General features: G+C 41.5%; 1 protein-coding gene across 1 annotated transcript in view; it reads left to right on the top strand.

The window, feature by feature from the left end:
- The window catches only part of LAMB4 (laminin subunit beta 4), a 52,545-nt gene that overhangs the window by 25,504 nt on the left and 5,545 nt on the right, over window positions 1-21,496 (top strand). Inside the window, exons 15-30 of the mRNA XM_063134145.1 lie at window positions 538-659; window positions 912-1,032; window positions 3,257-3,434; window positions 4,784-4,927; window positions 5,447-5,678; window positions 8,254-8,411; window positions 9,336-9,560; window positions 12,275-12,495; window positions 13,554-13,650; window positions 13,736-14,111; window positions 14,723-14,883; window positions 16,115-16,320; window positions 17,273-17,476; window positions 18,389-18,533; window positions 20,374-20,581; window positions 21,227-21,365. Coding sequence (XP_062990215.1) covers window positions 538-659; window positions 912-1,032; window positions 3,257-3,434; window positions 4,784-4,927; window positions 5,447-5,678; window positions 8,254-8,411; window positions 9,336-9,560; window positions 12,275-12,495; window positions 13,554-13,650; window positions 13,736-14,111; window positions 14,723-14,883; window positions 16,115-16,320; window positions 17,273-17,476; window positions 18,389-18,533; window positions 20,374-20,581; window positions 21,227-21,365 — 2,937 coding nt within the window. The remainder of the gene's footprint in view (window positions 1-537; window positions 660-911; window positions 1,033-3,256; window positions 3,435-4,783; window positions 4,928-5,446; window positions 5,679-8,253; window positions 8,412-9,335; window positions 9,561-12,274; window positions 12,496-13,553; window positions 13,651-13,735; window positions 14,112-14,722; window positions 14,884-16,114; window positions 16,321-17,272; window positions 17,477-18,388; window positions 18,534-20,373; window positions 20,582-21,226; window positions 21,366-21,496) is intronic.

Raw genomic sequence — 21,496 nt, forward strand, 5'->3', positions numbered from 1 at the left:
GTGAAATTCCCTCTTCATCCCAACAGTTAAAGCTGCAGGAGCCCTGCCCTCTTTTGTATCTGGTCAAGGGCTCAGGGTTCCTGCAGCTTTAACTGTTGGGATGAAGAGGGGAATTTCACCAGGTGCTGCATGCATACAAATGACACCTGCTGAAATGCCGTTTTCATTACAACTGTTAAAGATACAGGAGATCTGTCCTCCTTTCCATAGGGTCACCCCAAACATGGCAATATGTATGGGTTAAGATACGTGGATTATATACTGCTAAATTGGACTGTTTGTCCAGCACACACAGACTGGCATGCACCAAGACGATCTGTATGCAGAAAACTATTTTCACATGGGGGTTGTGTTCCCTGGCCTGGAACAAATGTTCCTGGTGGAGCAGAAGCATTCATCCATGCCTTGTTGGGTTTGCCCTTGTTCCCTTGTTAAATAATTCAAGATGTTTCTGATTTATTGATTTATATAACAAAATACTAAATATTCCAAATTGATATGAAAACCCACTTATTTATTTTCTTCCCAAACATGCAGTCTTTAGAAGATTGGATAGCAAGCATTGTTATAAAGCCTTCTGGTACCACGGAGACTGAACATTGCAGGAACAATGCAGCCCTTCAAGAGCTGCACTCACTTGCTCTACCATCTACAATGAGGTCTGGATATTACCTGTTTTTTCAGACTACTATTGGAACATACATACTCTTGCAAAGTTAATGTGTTGGGGAATAAGAGTCCCAAAGAAGAAGGTGTCCCTGCCTTTGATCTTTCCCCGCACTTCACCTATCCCCATTTTTCATGCACACAGAGACTTCTAGTGTGCATATACACATCAGAATAATTAACTCTAAGTTAAAGGGTAACTGGATTTTTTAAATTCATGATGATTTATTCCTTCTCTTAAACAGAATGGAACTGCTACCTACTCCAGTATGCTTAGAACCAGGAAGAGAATATTTTATAGATGTCTATTTCTCCAAGTCTTCTGCCTCTGACCCAAAGACTCAATCAACCATACTGATTGACGCAGTAAGTAGATGTGCTAAATAACAACTTTTCCTTCCTGTGTGATCTCATTTTCTTGAGCAATTGATGAATGGATACATAGAATCAATGTATTCCTTCCATTATATGATATAAATAATCAATCAATCAATGTAAATTCTACCTGACAGACAGGTGAGTATCAATCACAAAACTACATAAATTAAGCAATAAAACAGATTCTGTTTTAGATCCTTGCTCATTCCCTTTTTTTTGCTCAGAACGTGGTATTCTTTTGGCCTTAAAATTCTTCTTTATTAGCTTATTTGTTTGATATCTCTTTCTATGCAGAATCATTTCCTTTGCCTTAACCATCAAACCTCTGTCCTTTTCTCCTTTTATTTAATTATTTTTAAAATGTATAATCTATCCTTCAACCAAGGGCTCCTTTAAGAAGCTATTTTATTTTATTTTATTTTATTTTGTCTCTCTGCCTCAAACTGGTGTAAGTATTTGCCCTCCAATGATTTCATTAAGAGGAAAAAGGAGGGGTGTGAAACCTGTGGGACAGAAAAAAAAGTCTGCCTCCTTCCCAGCCACTCCCAACCCTGGGCCAGGGAAAGCAACTCTTTCTGGGCCTAAATGGGTCTCACAGAGGGGTGGGACTTAAAAGGATTTGTGCCTCAAGAGGGCATCCCTCAACGCCAAAATATGTGACCGAAGAACAGAGGCTATGAGCTCTGTCATACCTATTTCTTTTTCCTGGTATGCACCCACAATTTCGAACTCCGTTTCATTAGCACGTCAAGTGTTGGTCACTTTCATGTGTGTGCATTGTTGCGCTATAATCCTTAGCTGTAGAAAGGGTCCATGTGACCTCACCCTCCTCAATAATCTTCAAATAAGCACTCCTGGGACCTGAAAATGTGAGGGTGTTTTAAGGAAAAGAATAAATAGAAAGAAAGAAAGAAAGAAAGAAAGAAAGAAAGAAAGAAAGAAAGAAAGAAAGAAAAGCAGAGCCCTCAACAACTGGCTACATTTAAAAAGTTATGTGGAAAACCTGTTCCCCTCCCCAAGGAGAAAATTCTCACCTCCCCCAACCTCTTTCGCTCGAGTTTTCATTTTTGCCACATCCCCCATGAAATGCTGAAAATGGAATGGTCAAAATTTTCAGCACAGCACTAGTAGAAACATACAGATGAGTCGACCGAGTCTGACGTCCAGAGTTCTATCGCTATTTCATCTTGCCTTGTTGCCATTTTGTAGTGTGGTACTCACATAACATCATGCCTGTCCTGCGGTTATCTCACCTATTCTCCATTTTCTGTGATTTTTTATAGTGGGGAAAGTCCCGGTTTTTTCCTCCACATAAAATAAAACCACTCTTCTGTCCCTGTGTATTGCCAGCCTTGCGCTATATCGCAGAACCTCCCTTCTTGGGGGGCATCTGCGTTGAAGGGCAGTCTTGCTGATGAAAGAGGAGGGTGGGGCGATCCTCCTCCAGTCCATGTTTGCTTATTGGCACTTTGCTTCCTACTTCTCTTCTGCATTTGAAATGAGTTGAATTACACGGGAGGAGAACAGCGGCCATGTGGTCTGTAATTTAAAACTTCCCAGCTCATATCGTTGAATGGGATAGCGCCCTCTAGTGGGTGTTTTGTAGGACTGCACACAGCAGGAAGAATCGGGATATTTCAGAAGAAGCATGTTTTCCAACATTTATTTTTAAGTGGAATAACCAAAGGAAAGAGTGAGAGAGGAGCAGGAAGCTTGTGACATCATCCCAATGACCTACAAACTTCCATGAGTGGCCAGTCATGAGTGTGCTATCAATCGCTCATTTAAAGAAGCCCAAAATTGTGTCCCTATTTCATCCAACCACATCTGCATCATCTCTTTATTCCTGGGTAAGGTCACAACTGGAATGTGGTATTTTACACCCACGTGCCTTTTAAGTTCCTGCACCAAAAAATTAAGTTATCCACTTACAGGTGTACTCGGGATGTGAACTGATTATGTGCATCAAATGTACAACAAAGGAAAAGAGTGATTAGCTTGAGGGATGTTAACAGTCTTTGCAAGCCAATAGTGCCTAGAAAGCTGCAATGAATGGGCCAATAATGATACATCTTTATGAGTCATCAGGCAATAATATTCCCATTGGAAAAATACATTATTAATCCAATTCAACTATTAAATAGGATCTTGCTAAACTATACTTTTCTATTCAGTCGGCTAAAACGTTGCTTTGCTTTTGTCAATTCTAAAGCTTGGACTCATTCCCAGAATCAGTTCCGTGGAAAACCTTTGCAACAAAAACGATTTAGAAGAGTACCAGCGGTACCACTGCATTGAAATAGCTTCAGAAATTGGACCGCATATCCTACCAGAAGTGTGTGCAAAACTAATAGCAAGTCTCTCTGCTCGTATTCACAATGGAGCAGTTTGTAAGTATTCATGGCGCTTGCTTTTCTGGTTGCAACCTTCGCAAACAGTCCGTATTTTCCAAGGAAGTACAAAAGGGTACTTCCAGGAAAATGGAGGGATCATCCCTGCCTGCTCCTGGGATCCCCTGTGTGACATTTGGATGCACAGGGATGATCCCCGGGCGATCCCGGGGGGAAAGGCAGGTGTAGAAATGGCCATACTATAGGAAGCGGAACAAAGTGTGTTATAGGAAGCAGGACAAATACTGATGGTATCTGAGCCAGAGGTGCCTAACCAAGGAAGATATCTTGGGGTTATGGTAGACAGCTCAATGAAAATGGCAGCTCAGTAGGCATCTGCTGTGAAAGAGGCAAATTCCAAGTTAGGCATCATTAGGAAAGTCATTGAAAAATAAAACTGCCAGTATCATTACCCCTCATACAAATCTGCGGTGTGACCACTCTTGGAATACTGGGTACAGTTCTGGTCACTGCAACTAAAAAAGGATATTGTAGAGCTGAAAAAGTGCAGAAGAAGGCAACTAAAATGATCAAGAGGCTGGGGCAACACCCCTGTGGGGAAAGGTTACAACAACTGGGGCTGTTTAGCTTGGAATGAAAGGTGAGTCAAGGAGGACATAGTAGAGGTTTACAAAATTATGCATGCTGTGAAAAAAGTGGATAGGGAGGCTTTTTCTCCCTCTCTCATTATACTAAAACCCAGGGCCGTCTCATGAAGCAGTTTGGTGGGAGATTCAGAACCGATAAATGGAAATGCTTCTTCAAGTAGTGCATTGTTAAACAATGGACTTCACCTCCACAAGATGTAGTGATGGCCAACAATTTGGATGGCTTTAAAAGGGGATTAGATAAATTCATGGTAGATAAGGTTATCAATGGCTACTAATCCTGATGGCAATAATAATAATAATAATAATAATAATAATAATAATAATAATAATTTCTTACCCGCCTCTCCCTTTGGATCAGTACCAGTATCAGCAGAAGTATACCTATGTAGACCAGTTTCTAGGGAACATGGGTGGGAGGGTGCTCTTGCACTCCTGTCCTACTTGTGGTCTGTTGGTTGGCCACTGTGTGAACAGAATACTGGACTAGGTAGGCCCTAGTTCTGCTCAAGCAGGGCTCGTCTAATGTTCTTACGTAGAAATATTTGGGTTGGCTTCCCTGTTTCACCATTTATGATGCCACTTTTAATTAAGTTTAGGTTACGTTGATAGTATTTTAATCTTATTATTTTGTTGTCCTGAAGAAGGGCGAGATATAAATAAGTTAAATGAGCAAACACAGAATTGCATAGTTCCATCTATTTTTATGAAGTTATAAATAGAGTGTGTATCCTCTGAAAGCCTGCAGGTGTCATCCGCAAGGTTCAGTGAACTTCAACTGTGAGAAACTTGGAGGGCAATGTCAGTGCAAAGCAAACGTCATGGGCCGCTGTTGCGATAAATGTTCAGCTGGAAGCCATAGTTTGGGGTCCCATGGTTGTCTCCGTAAGTACTGGTCTGCACTAGTTTTAAGTGATAGATTTTGTTCTTTAAATGTGTAGCTGCTCGCCTTTAACTTGCCTCCACATTAAAAAAAAAACCTTCAGCCTTCCCCAACCTGGTGATCCCCAGAGGTGTGGGACTACAACTCTCACAACCCCAGCCATCTGTTTGGGAGGGGGGTTATGGGAGTTGTAGTCCCACACCTCTGGAGGGCACCAGGTTGGGGAAGGCTGTTCTACTGTATGGAACAATGGACAGACGTTTTTCCTGGAACTCAGGAGATCCAAATATCAGACATGGATGCACTGGGTAGCCTTAGACATGTCGTTCTTTCACAGCCTGTATTCCCCATCTGTAAAAAGAGAAATAACATTGACTTACCTCACAGAGATATGTAAGGCAGTTTGCACTGAAAGCAAGAGGTAGCCACAGAGATTCCTGGCTTGCATCACATTGAGGACTTTATATTAAGGTAACTAACCCATATGTCACCCAGACATCCTCTCTGCTTCTTTCATCAAGCATGTGACTGTCATCCACAAGGATCAGTGAGTGCTCTGTGTGACCAGGTGACGGGACAATGTTCATGCCGGCCAGAAGCGGACGGCCGACAGTGTAGCCGATGCTTGGCTGGATATTTTGGCTTCCCCCATTGTCGGCCTTGCCCTTGCAACGGCTTTGCAGAGCTTTGCGACCCACAGACTGGAGCATGTGTCAACTGCAGCAGGTTTACGACGGGAGCCAACTGCGAAAGGTATGGGTGGACAGGTATTTTGCCCATGCGAATTTAGTACACATGTTTAAAGGATTGGAAGGGAAATTAGCAGGGGACGTGAATGGTTGAGGGAAAGTAAACTTATGGAAAGGTTTGATGGGGCATATGAAAGATGCATACAATGGCCTTTGTGCTGACATCATGCATGCAAGCATGCTCATACCGAGGGAGAGGATGAGGGAAAATGGAGTTATATCAGGGCTGAAATACAGAACCCTGGGGAATCCTGCTGTTGTGGGCACCGCATCTGTGCTGGGACTGGATTGGTATTTATCAAATCTACAAAGATAGTGCATTTTAACTTCCCTCTTTAGCACTATGTATATTTATGAGCCATTATGTCTTACATGCAAATACTGTTTACTTTTTAAAAATTTCATATTGGATCTAACATATTAACGGTTTGATTTGTTTTAGAATTGTATACATTGTTCTAATTAATATGTATCATTTTATCCTTGAGATATAGGGCGGGATATAAATGTTTAAATAAACAAATAAATAAATCTCAAATTGGAGCATATTAAAAATGGTCTTACACCAGAAATTGTACAAATGGTACCAATTGAAGGAGAATTCTATGTTGTATTGGCAAGTACATGAATCCTCATAACATTGAAATTATGAGAAAGATCCATTTCTTGCAAACTATTTTTCATCCATCCCCTGATCTCTTGTATGGTCCTTAGTCCTGAACACATTGCCAGTATCAATAGTGGGTACTGATCATGGTGGGTATATCTTGCCTCCTGTATCGGAGGCAGTTTGCGTCTCAGTACCATCTGGTGGGAAACACAAGTGAGAGGGTGCTGTTGCATTCACGTCCCAGAGGCATCTGATTGGCCACTGTGGGAACAGAATGATGGACTGGATGAACCCCTGGTCTGATTCAGCAGAGCAGTTCTGATGTTCTTAGAACAATACTGTAAGTACTCTTACAGTCGCAATTAGGGAAAGGATGAACTGTCATTTGTTTTTATAGAATAGAACCTTTCTGTAGAAACTCTGGGCAGTATCCAAATTGTGGCCTTCTGCGTGCAGCCAGCCCCACTACCTCCAGTCCACATGCGGAAGGCCACAAGGGGCCCCTACCACTTGACCGATGCGACATCGTAGAAGGGAGGTCAGCAGAGCTCTATCCCTTCCAGAAACAAGTGTTTCCACTCATTTCAGGACTTGCGCCTGGAAGCGGGATATTGTGTCGCACAAGGAGTAGGGGCTGGTGGGGCTGACCATGCACAGACTGGAACTGGAGGGGCTAGTGGTAGGCCCCAATTGGATACTGCCCTCTATATGCCACCTTCAGGTTGACAGGCAGTCTGTCTCTTCATATGTAGTTGCTGGAGAGGGTGTGGTTGCACTCATGCTCTGTTTGTGGGCTTCCCAGAGACATCTAGTAGGCCTCTGTGGGAAACAGGATGCTGATCTAGATGGGACTTTGGTCTGATCCAACAGGCAGTGTTGCAGCTAGGGCTGGACCTTGGGGCCAAAGTCCAGCCCCCGCCACCATGACCCACCCCGAGAGCAGCAGGTGATGAGGGCAGCAGGAGCAACCTCCTTTTTATTCCTGTAGTCTTGATCCTCCTATGATTTAAGCGCAATGCACATGCTGCTATTATTATTATTATTATTATTATTATTATTATTATTATTATTTTAAATCAGGGTTGGAAAGTAATAATAATAGTAATAATAATAATAAATTATTTCTTACCCTCCTCTCCATTTGGATCTAGGCGGGTAAGTATAAAATACATAAAATACTGATTAAAAACATAGTATACATTGTTAAAACATCCTAAAAACATCCTAAAAGCATACTAAAATTTCACTGGATAGGCATGCCGGAAGAGATCAGTCTTTATAGCTTTCTTAAATATTAAAAGACTGTTAAGTTGACGAATCTCCTCCAGCAGGCTATTCCACAGTCTGGGAGCAGCAGAAGAGAAGGTCCTCTGAGTAATACCTGTCAGCCTAATTTTGGCTGGCTGAAGGAAATTCTGCCCAGAGGACCTGAGTGTGTGGGGTGGATTGTACGGGAGAAGGCGATCCTGCAGGTATTATTTATTTATTTATTGCATTTTTATACCGCCCAATAGCCGAAGCTCCCTGGGCGGCCTGGACCCAAACCATGTAGGGCTTTAAAGGTGATAACCAACACTTTACATTTCACCAGGAAACTAACTGACAGTGAGTGAAGAGATTTTAAGACTGGTGTAATGTGGTCGCCCCTAGGTGTACCAGTGACCATCCTGGCTGCCATGTGTTGTTGTCGTTCAAACATTCCAGGAATACAGAAGCAGTTGTAAAGCAAGGAACAGGAGGTCAGAGAATGTTAGTTGTGTGCTTCAGTAATACACATGGCCATCTAAACCCCCCTCTCCACATAAGGCACCCAGAGAGCTTCAGCTATTGGGCGGTATAGAAATGCAATAAATAAATAAACAAAATAATACATCCAGGCTCTGAAATTATCTAGCTGCACCACTGCCAACACGATTTTATTCATGTTCTTATGATGTTATTTTAAATATGTTCACTATGCTTTTGGCAGATGCATAGATGGTTATTATGGGAATCCTCTCAAACAAGAGCCCTGTCGCCCATGTATGTGTCCAGATTCTCCTTCAAGCCGTAGGTACTTTGCACATTCCTGTTACCAAGATGCTTGGACAATGCTATTAGTCTGTGACTGTTTTGCAGGCTACTCAGGTAGGAAGCCTGCCATCTTTTATGAATTTCTTCATTGTATATTCTGCTGTTAAGGACTGTGGAAAATCTCAATCCATTTCAGTTCTGTTGAGATGCAACTCTCTTTCAAAAATGGTTATCAATAATTAGATTTAAATTCAATGTGTTTCTTTTTAATTATTTCGTTCCCTTTTAATTTTAATTTATGTATTTTCTTATGGGTTTGGTTGACTACTTTTGGGGAAATATTTTTAAAATTGGTTGCCCTTGTTCACTCGACATGAGGCTAACATAAATTGTGATAGCATGGAGGGATTTCTAGCACAATGTCAGTAGACTTGCCTGATGTGACAGAATCCTGTCATGCCAGCCAACACTTATTGTCATTGCACTAGAGATCCCTTATTTTAGCACAATGTAATTTATGTGAGCACCCATGTTGCATTGGAGACTGCTCATGGGTAGCAATAGGAACTGGGAGAACACTGGGAGGTTCTCACAGTGAGAGCTGAGCCAGTAGAACAGAGACAAAGTAGAAGTGAACTGATAGATCCAGCAAAGTTTCTGTGTTTGAGGGCAATGGAAAATGTATTATGTTTTCAAGTGAGGTGGCACATAGAAGGCCACAATTTCATAATATTTGAGCATTTTCAGTTGCTTAACAATGAGGGCTCTGTGTAATTTTACTGTGAATTGGGCAGCATATTTTTACTTTTGGAAATGTGAGTCTTGTTCTAGACCAGCCTTCCTCAACCTGGGGCACTCCAGATGTGTTGGACTGCATCTCCCAGAATGCCCCAGCCAGCTGGCTGGGGCATTCTGGGAGTTGTAGTCCAACACATCTGGAGTGCCCCAGGTTGAGGAAGGCTGGTCTAGACAGTTGTGATGACTAATTTATGATGAAAATTCAATCCACTAAATTCTGTGTAAATTTTGGTTTGTTAGGTGATCGCTGTGATGAGTGCCTTGGTGGGTTCTATGGGAATCCAAAGGTAGCAGTGGGTCAGTGTCTCCCATGCTCCTGCAATAATAATATTGATGCAGCAGACCCAGACTCGTGTAACAAGGATACTGGAGAGTGCTTAAAATGCTTATACAACACACACGGACCGAACTGCCAGTTCTGTAAACCTGGTTACTTTGGATCAGCACTTTTGCGGAACTGTAGAAGTAAGCAACCTCTAAGATTGGGCATTAAGCATTTTTTAAAAAATAATAATCAAACTATGTGGCTAGAATAAATTAAGCTCGTCAATAAAATTAATGTGAGTTTTCTTATCTAGTAAAATAATTCTGGTTACAACGTTTTTTGCAGAAGATGGAATGTTTTGTTTGTGATTAGAATAACAAATGGGAAGAAAGGATAAAACTTTAGAGGGCCAGAAGTGTACTGAAGTTGCTAGGGAGGGTCAAGAAAGCATGTTCAAAGCATTCAATCTTGTGAGACAGTAATTGTACAACACCCTATCCATCACAAAGTGCTTTAGAAATAATAATATAAACCTTAAAATAAACTCAAAGTGAACTTGCCCTAAGGCACCATCCCTAATACTGTTGTATTTACAGATTCTGAGACAATGTAAAATATGGGCTTCCAAGCTATTTCCAATATTTTCTCCGGGAACAAGCTTATCTCTTATGCAGACAGTGCCATAACGGTGTAGGTGACTCAGGCTGAATATTGGGAGCCCAAGAGAGGGCGGAATCATAGAATCATAGAATAGTAGAGTTGGAAGGGGTCTATAAGGCCATCAAGTCCAACCCTCTGCTCAATGCAGGACTCCACCTTAAAGCATACCTGACAGATGGTTGTCTAGCTGTCACTTGAATGCCTCTAGTGTGGGAGAGCCCACAACCCCCTAGGTAACTGGTTCCATTGTCGTACTGCTCTAACAGTCAGGAAGTTTTATCCTGATGTCCAGCCGGAATCTGACTTCTTGTAACTTGAGCCCGTTATTCCATTTCCTGCACTCTGGGATGATCGAGAAGAGAATCATAGGATCATAGAATAGCAGAGTTGGAAGGGGCCTACAAGGCCATTGAGTCCAACCCCCTGCTCAATGCAGGAATCCATCCCAAAGCATCCCTGACAGATAGTTGTCTAGCTGTCACTTGAATGCCTCTAGTGTGGGAGAGCCCACAACCTCCCTAGGTAACTGATTCCATTGTCGTACTGCTCTAATAGTCAGGAAGTTTTTCCTGATGTCCAGCTGGAATCTGGCTTCCTTTAACTTGAGCCCGTTATTCCATGTCCTGCACTCTGGGAGGATTGAGAAGAGATCCTGGCCCTCCTCTGTGTGACAACCTTTTAAGTATTTGAAGAGTGCTATCATGTCTCCCCTCAATCTTCTCTTCTCCAGGCTAAACATGCCCAGTTCTTTCAGTCTCTCTTCATAGGGCTTTGTTTCCAGACCCCTGATCATCCTGGTTGCTCTCCTCTGAACATGCTCCAGCTTGTCTGCGTCCTTCTTGAATTGTGGAGCCCAGAACTGGATGCAATACTCTAGATGAGGCCTAACCAGGGCCGAATAGAGAGGAACCAGTACCTCATGTGATTTGGAAGCTATACCTTTATTAATGCAGCTCAAAATAGTATTTGCCTTTCTTGCAGCCATATCGCACTGTTGGCTCATATTCAGCTTGCGATCTACAACAATTCCAAGATCCTTCTCGTTTGTAGTATTGCTGAGCCAAGTATCCCCCATCTTGTAACTGTGCATTTGGTTTCTATTTCCTAAATGTAGAACTTGGCATTTATCCCTATTAAATTTCATTCTGTTGTTTTCAGCCCAGCACTCCAGCCTATCAAGATCACTTTGAAGTTTGTTTCTGTCTTCTAGGGTACTAGCTATCCCACCCAATTTTGTATCATTTGCAAATTTGATAAGCGTTCACTGCACCTCCTGGTCCTCCTCTGTGTGACAACCTTTTAAGTATTTGAAGAGTGCTATCATGTCAAAGATAGAGCTCCTTGGTCTGGTGGTCTGGTTCAGGCCTGGTTAAACCAGGTGGATGCTGATGACAATGAATGTGGAGAGAACTCAAGGAAGGGAAGAATGAGGACGTTTGAGAAGCTCAGTCTTGAAGATATTACATTTGAGTAGGGATTCCACAGAAATTGGCAATGGAACTAAATGAGTTCAGATTTTTATGAATCCAACCCATGGATCCCGCAGAAGACTGGCCTCTCCTCTGTCACGCAGATTCCACAGACTTGCAGAACTTTCTTTAACCTTCAGGGATATTGTGCAAATTTCACTGTGGAAAAATACGCCAGAAAAAAAACACACCCCAGCCAAAAATGTGCATTTCCCTCATAAGCTAAACTGTGAAAATGCACATTTGGGGGAAATTTGCACATTTGGGGAAATTTGCGCATTTTCACATTTGTGAATTTGCGTAAATTCGAAAACAGAAAAATCTGATTCTGTCGCTAGGCAGACAGTGGTATGAAAGGCATCTGACAAACTGAACCACAGATGGAACGTATTTTAAGCAATCCATATTTCCCTACATTTGAGATGGCAATGAGACCTTGAAGTGCAAATATGAGGAATCCATGTCAAAATATTGGACTGAATAGAGTGGGAGACTTGGCTGGGGCTTTCTATGAATGAGCTCCTAAAAACCATGGGATCAAAGTTTGTAGAGAAAATAGCAGGGGACCAACAACAGAAACCCAAGAAACCCCACCAGAAAGGGGTTAAAAGCAGAGGAGCACCTGTTCCTACTGGAAAAATAGAACTATTAGGCAGGAACAGAAGCATTTGAGGACAAAGTCATAGATAAATGCAAGTTATCTAATGTTAACTTACAATGCTAGTGGAACATGATTTTATAAAGGATCAATGATCTCCATAACCATAACTCTTTTTTTTTTTCAGAATGTGATTGCAACCTTTTGGGTGTAAACCCAGCAGAATGCCCATCTGGAAATGATGACTGCATGTGTGACCAAACAACTGGAGTGTGCCCTTGTTTGCCTAATGTCATCGGCGCCAAGTGTGACCAGTGCGCTTCTGGTTACTGGAACCTGATCCAGGGAACCGGATGTCACAGATGTGACTGCAATCCAAGGCACTCCCAAAATAACTTGTGTGATCAGGTACGATTATTGAGTTAATGATCAAATTATACGTTATAATGTATATTTTAGGATTTCTTCTGCAACAGCTAGAAGAAGGAAACACTTGTACAGGAAACACATGTGAAAATTTATACTGGGGTAGTGAGGGGCAAAACAAAATGAGAACTGACAAGTTTGCTAGCCTAGATTCAGTAAAAAAAAAACATTGGTGCCTGAAATCTAAAGATAAAGAGTTAAATACTGATTAAGCTGCTTTGCATGGATCAATAGTCAAGTGACATTACCGCCTCTTTCACACAAACACTCAGGCTGTAGCTAGACTTAAGGTTTAACCCAGGATCATCCCGGGTTCATCCCTGCCTGAGTGCTGGATGCCCTGTGTGGCTCTTAGATGAACAGGTTGGACCCCAGGACAATCCTGGGATAAATCTTAGGTCTAGCTATGGCCTCAGTGATGCAGGAACTACTTGCCCATGGTGCAGTCCCATGCCTGTGAACAATGTGTGTGTATCAAATAACTCCATTGCTGGGAGCAATCCCATTGGTCTTTCCCATCCCAGGAGGGTGCAGTTGGGTGGAAATGAGCAATGTGATAGGGCCCTGCCCGTGTGCCAAGGGACATGGGACTGCACCATGGGAAAGTGGCTCTGTTTGCCTGTAGAGAGAGGAGGCCTTTTGTATATCCTCTGTGCGTAAAAGGCCTTTTAATTAAAGAGGTATCTCCCAAGACATCTAGTGACCTTTGGATTTAAGCTGCAGCACTTGTTATGTTCTTATGTTCAATGCATGCAATTGCCTATACCCTGATCATAATTCTATAGCAAGGAGCAGCCAGCTCTAAGTTGGTGCTTTAGTCAAACTGTGGGGGACATTCTTCATTGCTCCAACTTGTTGGTGGAAAGAAACAAATTAAGCAAATTTTGAAATATATATTTTAGAGATCAGAACAGGAACAGAAAATAAATGCTTACATACAAATGAGTTGGCAGACAAATTAGCACATCAAAGGCAACATGTATTTAGAAGGTAGGCAGGGAGCCAATTCAGCCCTTTTCTTACTGTAGACTCTTTTACAGTTTACAGGTCAATGTCCATGTAAATTGGGCTATACTGGAAAACGTTGTGACGTATGTGATGAAAATTATTTTGGCGATCCTCAGGCCCACTGTATTTGTAAGTAGGATGAAGTTTGTTTCCCCACCTGTAACTTCGTTGGCTGATAACAATAATGATACCCTATCATTTTTATCCCCACCAGCATGTAAGTGTAACAAAGACGGAACTCTGAAGCCCGAGTGTGATAAAGACACTGGAGTGTGCAACTGCCGTGCTGGAGTCACTGGAAGGTTCTGTGACCAATGTGCCAGGGGTTATGACCAGGAATTTCCTTCCTGCCCCCGTTGTCATGTTTGTTTTGATCAGTGGGATAATATTATTAGTTCCCTGTCTCAGAAAATCCAAACATTAATGAGATTTGCTGCAACCTTAGGAGACAAGAGGAAGACAATGCCTGGCTGTGATATAGACTTCAAAGGCTACGATAATACAATTTCTGAAACAGAAAGAATTTTAAAAAGCCCCATCCTGTCCTCAGAGATGCTCTTGAATATTAAGAAGGATCATGACCACATTAGGTAAGATTTATTACTTAGGTAGTTATATCCCACCTTTCTACCAAAAATGGCATTTAGGATTTGTTTCCTGTAACAGTACGTTGCTCAGCCAATCATCATATAACACAACTATAGGATTACAAATAATATCACTATAGACATCCTGAGGTCTTGGGGCAGGAATAGGCTCCTTGGAAGCCTGGGGTCCTAGTTCAGCCACCAAAGATTCACATCTCACCCACCCACCCACAACACAACACAGTTCCTGATCCCAAGCACCTTTTGAAACTTTGGTGCCTCAAATTGGTATTTCCTTTACATTTAACCTGTGCTGTCATTACAACTGATGCTACAACTGACCTTTTTAAAAGTTTTGAATGCATCGATGGTAAATATTAGTAATGTGAACCACAAAGCTATTGTTAAATTGAATGTACACCCTTGTCAAAGTAGCTATTTTGTCTGACAACCCCTCTCTTTTTTCTTTTTCTTTTGCAAGTGGCCACTTCTGAAAACAGGCTGAAAGAATTTGCATTATTTGCACATCAATACTAGGCTAGATGCTAAATCTAGCTAAAATACTATTCTTAACTGTAAATCAAAGATTACTGCTGCTCTGCTGTTCTTTTTAGAAAAAAGATTTCACAAATGTATCTGCAGTCTGACTTTGAGGATCAGTTTCCTGAGTTCAGCAGGATGATGGAAGACTTAAGGAAAGATGCTGACCAGCTTTCTGTAACCCTGCAAAAGAAAACTGAGCTGCATCACACAATTAATCACATTCGACTCCAAGGTAGGAAGGCCAAGTATTAAATGTCACAGCATTGAAATTTAAAAGGTTTTCACCAGCTTCCAGCACAGATGTTTCAGGCCTTCAGAATTTAACTTTAACTGTAACTTTCTAATTGTTTATGGTGAAAACTTGACAACTTGGTGACTTGCCACGTTGAACAGCTTGCATAACACATGGTGATATAGGCCTTAGCTAGACCTAAGGACTATCCCAGGCAAATGGAGGGATTGTCCCTGCCCGCTCCTGGGATCCCCTGTGTGTCATTTGAATGTACAGGGATAATTCCGGGACAATCCCGGGATATAGGCCTGGTCTAGCCATGGCCATAGTTTCAGAAAGCAATCCTATGGGGGCCCACAGGATTGTTTTGTTTCTTGGCTCCAAGGTTGGAGACCGGGCTCCAAGACAACTTTGAGATCTGGAGCCTAATTCATTGGTTAGGAGCAATGAGTATCAAATAGGCCTAAATGCACTCCCATTGATAACGGAATAGTGTTTGTAAGACTTTTTTGTTCTGGTGTGTGAATAACTCTGTAAAACTCAAGGTGAAGTTTCATTAATTTCTAGCTTTGTACCATTTAAAATATGTGTGAGTAGGGACCCACTCTTGGCCCAGCTGATGTTCACATGTATATTAAAAGTAGGACAGGGTGAAGATACATGATGTAACCACCTTGCTTAAGCTAAGCAATCTGTGCATGGTCTATGCCTGCTTGGTAAACCCACATATGCCACCTTGAATTTCATGATAGAAGAGATTTAAGTGGACTAAATAAATGAATGGTATTATTTCCATACCTCAGTCAATTCTATTATGTAGCATTTATTTTGTGCTAGCAGTATGCTAGGAGCATGGAGGATATAACCTGGGTGTGTGTGTGAAGGGGGGAGGAACAATTACTTCTGTTCTGGGGCTAATAGCAGCTTGGGGTGGAGGCACAATTGCCATTGGGACTGTGGCAGGGGAGGAAAGGATTAAAAAAAAACTTCCTCACACACCATGATTCCAGCAAAAATTGGGAGCCCCCATGGCAGCTATCAGTTGACAGTAACAAATAAATAAATAAATGAAACAAACACAAGTTCAAGTGACGCATTTAGTGTCACTTCTAGCTTGGCAGTGAGTTGTCCTTAAACAAGAACCCACGTAATTTAGTGGGTTTTGTCCTGAAGATATTGTGATGTGAAAGTATGTTACCTGCTCCAGGTAAATCACTGTCATTCAATTCAGATTCCCTCAACAAAATAAGGGATTCTTACCAAATAATGTTATCCGCTGGAGAGAGAATCAATGGAACAAAGTCTATCATAATGCATGGAGGAAAAACCAGAAGCACTATACTTGCCATGTTAGATGGTCTGGTCCCAAAGGAAAGCATGACATTGGATCCACTGATGAAGTTCAAGACTTCAGATATTCAAAATCTAAATGAAAAGGTGAGATGATTACTGTACTGGATAAATTACAGCTTTACTGCACAGAATGAAGACACAACACGATAGCTAATTAATTACAATATGGCATACCAGTAGTGATGCTGGTGTGACCTCAAATGTGTGTGTTTTGTTTTGTTAATTGTGTAAGCTGTCCTGAGAAATAGGATGTTGTTAGGCACTTTGGAAGGCTTTCTCCTGATAAAGTTTTTTTTTCTTTTTTGACATTAATTAAAATCAACCCATAAACCAATCTTAGCCCACAGGCCAATGGGACGATGGGAGTTGCAATCCCGTCATCCCAATGGGCCACCCAGTTGGGGAAGAGCTGCATGAACTAACCCTTTACCCCTTGCATGTTTCCTCCCTCACAACACACAGGAGTTCCAGGGTATGTGTTGTTGGTTTCTTGGCAGACGTGTAATTGTGAAGGGTTTTCTAATGGTAGATTGTTTTTGAACATCACCAGCTTAAGAGAAGGCTTCCAACTTCCACCCTTTTGAGAAAGAAGTATACAAATACGATACTTTAAATAGGGCTGTACACTGCTTCAATTCTGGATCCGAATTCTGAACTGAACCAGGGCCCTTCGAGCCATTTTGGTCCAAATCCAGAATGGGTCTGGAGCATTCCGAAGTGGGTCAGAGTGATCCGAAGTGCTTCAGATCACTTCAGAGCCCAGCTTTCCCAGCTAACCACCAAGCAGCTGCCTTGCTCGTGTGTGTGTCCCCAACGTGCTCCATGAGCCTCCTGCTGAGCTGTATGAGCCACCGGCTCCTTACGTGGACCCATTGCAAGCACCAACAGCTGTCTACCTCTTCAAGGGTCACCATTTTCTTTTAAAATGGCGACTCGTCTATTTCCATATACCAATTCCTTCACAAACGGCGCCATCAGGCAGCCATTTATACAACATTACAAGAGTAATTTTCACAGTACATATGTTTTCATGCAGATATGTGGGGTACCAGGAAACTTGCCTTGTGTTGTGGCAGAATGCGGTGGCGCTTTATGTCGAGACAACCAGGGGGGAAAACATTGCGGTGGTCCAAATTGTAATGGAGCACTCCCTCTTTCTACAAATGCTGCTGAAAAAGCTGGTGAAACAGCCGCCTTGTTAAATAACTTGACCAATCAACTGCAAGGATCTGACAATAAGGTATTGTTATGTACAGCCAGTGTATGTTTCAACATCTATATTTATCACATATGCAGCACTTTTGAACTTCAAGGAGTGTTACAATATTTATATTCCTTGCAAGACAGGACAGTAGTTTTCCTACAGCATACAGTGGGTTATAAGTCCACAGCACCAAGTGAATCCAGGACTTCAGAAAGCTTTGCATTCAGATGTCCAGGTCAAGTCTAAACAACTTCCTCCTCCTCCTCCTCCTCCTCCTCTTCTTCTTTTATGTCCTAGGAAATGGAATATTCTATGTCCAAGACAGAAGGACCAGTTCTTAATTGCAAGAGTAGTAAGGTAGCTGCTCCTCAGCGGCTGTTCCTGTACTCTGTCAGCAGTGTAGGAATGGAGGGACAATGTGGGAAGAACCACACTAATACTCCCCTTCTTTCTATACTCAGTTATTCCCACATAATCCAGCCCCACTTATATACTTCCTCCACTACTACATTACCACAGTAATGAAGGTAATAGCAGTGAGGATACAGCAACCATGATTCCTGTTGATTTAGGATAATTTTGATTGCTAAACCAGGTGCTAGATATGTTAAGCTTCAGGTTCTAGGTGGTACTGGCATTAGGGTAAGGAAAACTATTTGGTTTAAAACGAGTTCAGTTGGTGAAAAATATTCCCTAGGACTCGACTTCAAGCTTGTCCATCTCTCATCACCCCACCTATAGGCTCCTTAGCTTAATGCTAGCATTTAGGATGCAGGTGAACTGAGAACCTAAAGTTAGGGGGGAAATGATGAGATGATTATGCTTTGGAACATCCTATCAATTATGGATGTAGGGAGATAAATACATTGAAGAAAGATCAGTTTACCAAATCAGTAAACGTTAATACTAAGAAAAATCAGTTCATTATTTAAATATATATATCCATAGATTGAAAGTATCAGGAAGATGACTGAGGATACCAAGAAGAAAGCCTCACAGATAAATGGAGAGCTGGTGAAAAGTAAACAGCAAATACAAAAGGAAGGAGAAAACATCAAAGAGCTGATCAAGAAAGTGAAGAACTTTCTCTTAGGTAAATGTGCTGGAATGCCCTTCTTCCATCTTCAATAAGGCTGTATGTTTATCTAATATGTTAGAGGAATCCTGTTTGGTACATGTTTTATAAAATCACTTAATACTTAGCATTTTTGAGTGTTCGACGTACTTCAGAGGTATTATCCCATGTAACTATAAGGATTTTTTAAAAATTGTAAACAAATAGAATACAAAAGAGAAAAAGCAAAAAAAAAAAAAATTCTCTCAGTCCTTATATATCTACAATGGGACTGTTCAGACAACATGCTAAGCCATGTTTAGGCTGCTAACCCTTTTGCAGCAAATGGTTAGTGAGCAAGTTTAAACCGTGGTTATGTAGCCACCATAGTTAGGAATGGTTTACATGACACACTAAGTCATGGTTCACATGACATGCTAAGCCATAACGTTTAGCTCAAAATGCTTAACCATCATGGTTTAGTGTGTTGTCTGAACTGGACCAATATTATATATCCACAAACATGACCATTTATTGGCAACATTAAGCATTTGATGAAAGCTAGCTAGTTCTTCTGTGGGTTACAAACCCTGTAAGAAAGCAAAGGTGGCCAGACTTCAGGCTTCTTGGATCTCTTCTGGTTTTTTACTAGAACTGCAGATTTGGGTTCAAAAGACACACGCTTTGAATTAAAGAGCATAGTGCCTCCAAGCACCTTCTGAACTTTGGGATTTGTTTTCAGTATCAGAACTGAAATGAGCTCATGGTCCTTCTACACAAAAGGACATCTACACATAGCTTAAACTCCATTTCTACTCCACCCACAAGTCAATCATGTCAGATGATGGACGTTGTCGTCAACCTCCAGGTCATCTCCTGCACTTCCCCCCTTTATTCCACTTTCAGAAAAAATGGAGATGACGTGAAACGGGGCGTTATTCCGATCTATTGTCTGTGTGAAGTGCCGGCATTGCACTATAATTCAGCCAATAGATGGCTCCGTGTAATGGAAAGGATAGGGCAAATTTCATACAAGTATCATACTTAAGTAAACATTTATTAACAACAATGAAAAGAAACACAAAACCACAAAACATAAACAGCTTGGGACCTCGATACTTGAGGGAGCACCTCTCCTTATATATGCCTGCCCGAGACTTGAGATCCGTTGGAGGAGCCCTTCTCCGCATCCCACCAGCACGACACATTCGCTATGATGGGACAAGGGAGAGGGCTTTCTCTGTGGTGGCACCCCGACTGTGGAATGCCCTCCCCTTGGAGGCCCGACTGGCGCCAACGCTGATTTTATTCCAGCACCAAGTGAAAATATGGCTTTTTAACAAAGCTTTTAATGGCTGAGTTCACTAAGTTGGCACATTGTTTTAACTGTTTTAATAGTTTTACTGCTTTTAAATTATATATTGTTTTAACTTGGTTTATGGTTTAGTTTGTTTTTAGCTGTGTATATTTACTCTTTTATACTGTATGCTTTTATCTGTACGCCGCCCTGAGATCTTATTGATATAGGGCAGGATATAAATATTTTAAATAAATAAATAATCATAATAACATATAATAAAATGTTCAAAGGAATAAGATAGATGGGAAGCTGACTTATACTGGATCAGACCATTGGCCCGTCTAGATGAGGGCTTGATGTTGTCTGCACTGACTGTCCCTGTTCTCCATCGCTTCAGGCAGGATTCTCTCCGAGTCCTACCTGGAAATACCGGGGATTAACCCTGGGGGCCTTCTGCATGCAAAGCATGTGTTCTACCACTGAGTTATTTCTTCTTTTCTGAGCAAATCAGCTTCACAGTATTAATGCTGAAGGTGCAAAAACATTGAACTTATTCTGCCCTCTCCTCCCTTTTCCCAGAGGAGAGTGCTCCACCAGAAGACATAGAGAAAGTTGCAAATTATGTCCTGGGCATCAACTTGCCAGGGACGTCCCAAGAGCTTACAAATGTACTTGGCAAACTCAAGAGCCTGATTTCACACTGTGAGGACTCTGAAACTTACGTGAACGAGTTAAATAAGCAAGTGGAAGAGACGCAGGAAGTTTTGGCAAAAGCACAAGAAGCTGAGTAAGTTCAATAATCTCTTAGTTCCTGCTGCCATGTGAAAACCAACTCTAAATCATAGGAAATTATATTTTTATATCTGCTTTTGTTTACATTTATGAAGTACAATCAAATGCCTACATGTTACTGGTCACCCAATGGGTAGACCAGTGTGAAATGAATCATCTGAATGGTCTCTTTTATAGAGAAATTCTCTTTTATAGTGACGTTCTTACAGAGCCAGTGTGATGTAGTGGCTAAACTGTTGGACTGGGAGCCGGGAGATCCGGGTTCTAGTCCCCACTTGGCCATGGAAACATACTGGGTGACTTTGGGCCAGTCACAGACTCTCAGCCCAACCTACCTCACAGAGTGGTTGTTGTGAGGATAAAATGCAGAGGAGGAGGATTATGGACACACAGCCTTGGGTTCCTTGGAGGAAAAAAGGTGGGCTATAAATAAATAAATAAATAAATAAATAAATAAAATATTCTCTCCACCCCCATCTAAATTTTGATTGTAAAGTTTTTGGGACCAAGACCTTGCTTTTTTTGTTTGTTTGTTTATTTCTCTGTAAAGCTATGGTGTGATATAATTATAATAATACTTGAACCTAGTGAGTCTCTTGCATTTCTGAAAATTTGGACCATATGTTTTTTTTCCAATTAGGGAAATAGTGAAAGCTCTCCCAGCTCCTGATGAAGTAATAAGCAGCTTCAAAGAAGTGGAAAATGTTCAAGGGCAAGCCAGAGATGACATTGCAAAGTTTCATGGAAAAATAGAAGAAACAAAAGCAAAAATCTCAGAGGTAGCCTCATATCTTTTGCAATTAGCTTAAATCAGAGTATTTGAAAAGCAACATATGTGCAAATGAGAAAATGTCAATGGCATTTATTTTCCAAGACTTGCAGCTCTTGGTTCAATTGGCTTTAACCCAAT

The sequence above is a fragment of the Elgaria multicarinata genome, chromosome 9, assembly GCF_023053635.1.
Source record: "Elgaria multicarinata webbii isolate HBS135686 ecotype San Diego chromosome 9, rElgMul1.1.pri, whole genome shotgun sequence".
Lineage (NCBI taxonomy): Eukaryota > Metazoa > Chordata > Lepidosauria > Squamata > Anguidae > Elgaria > Elgaria multicarinata.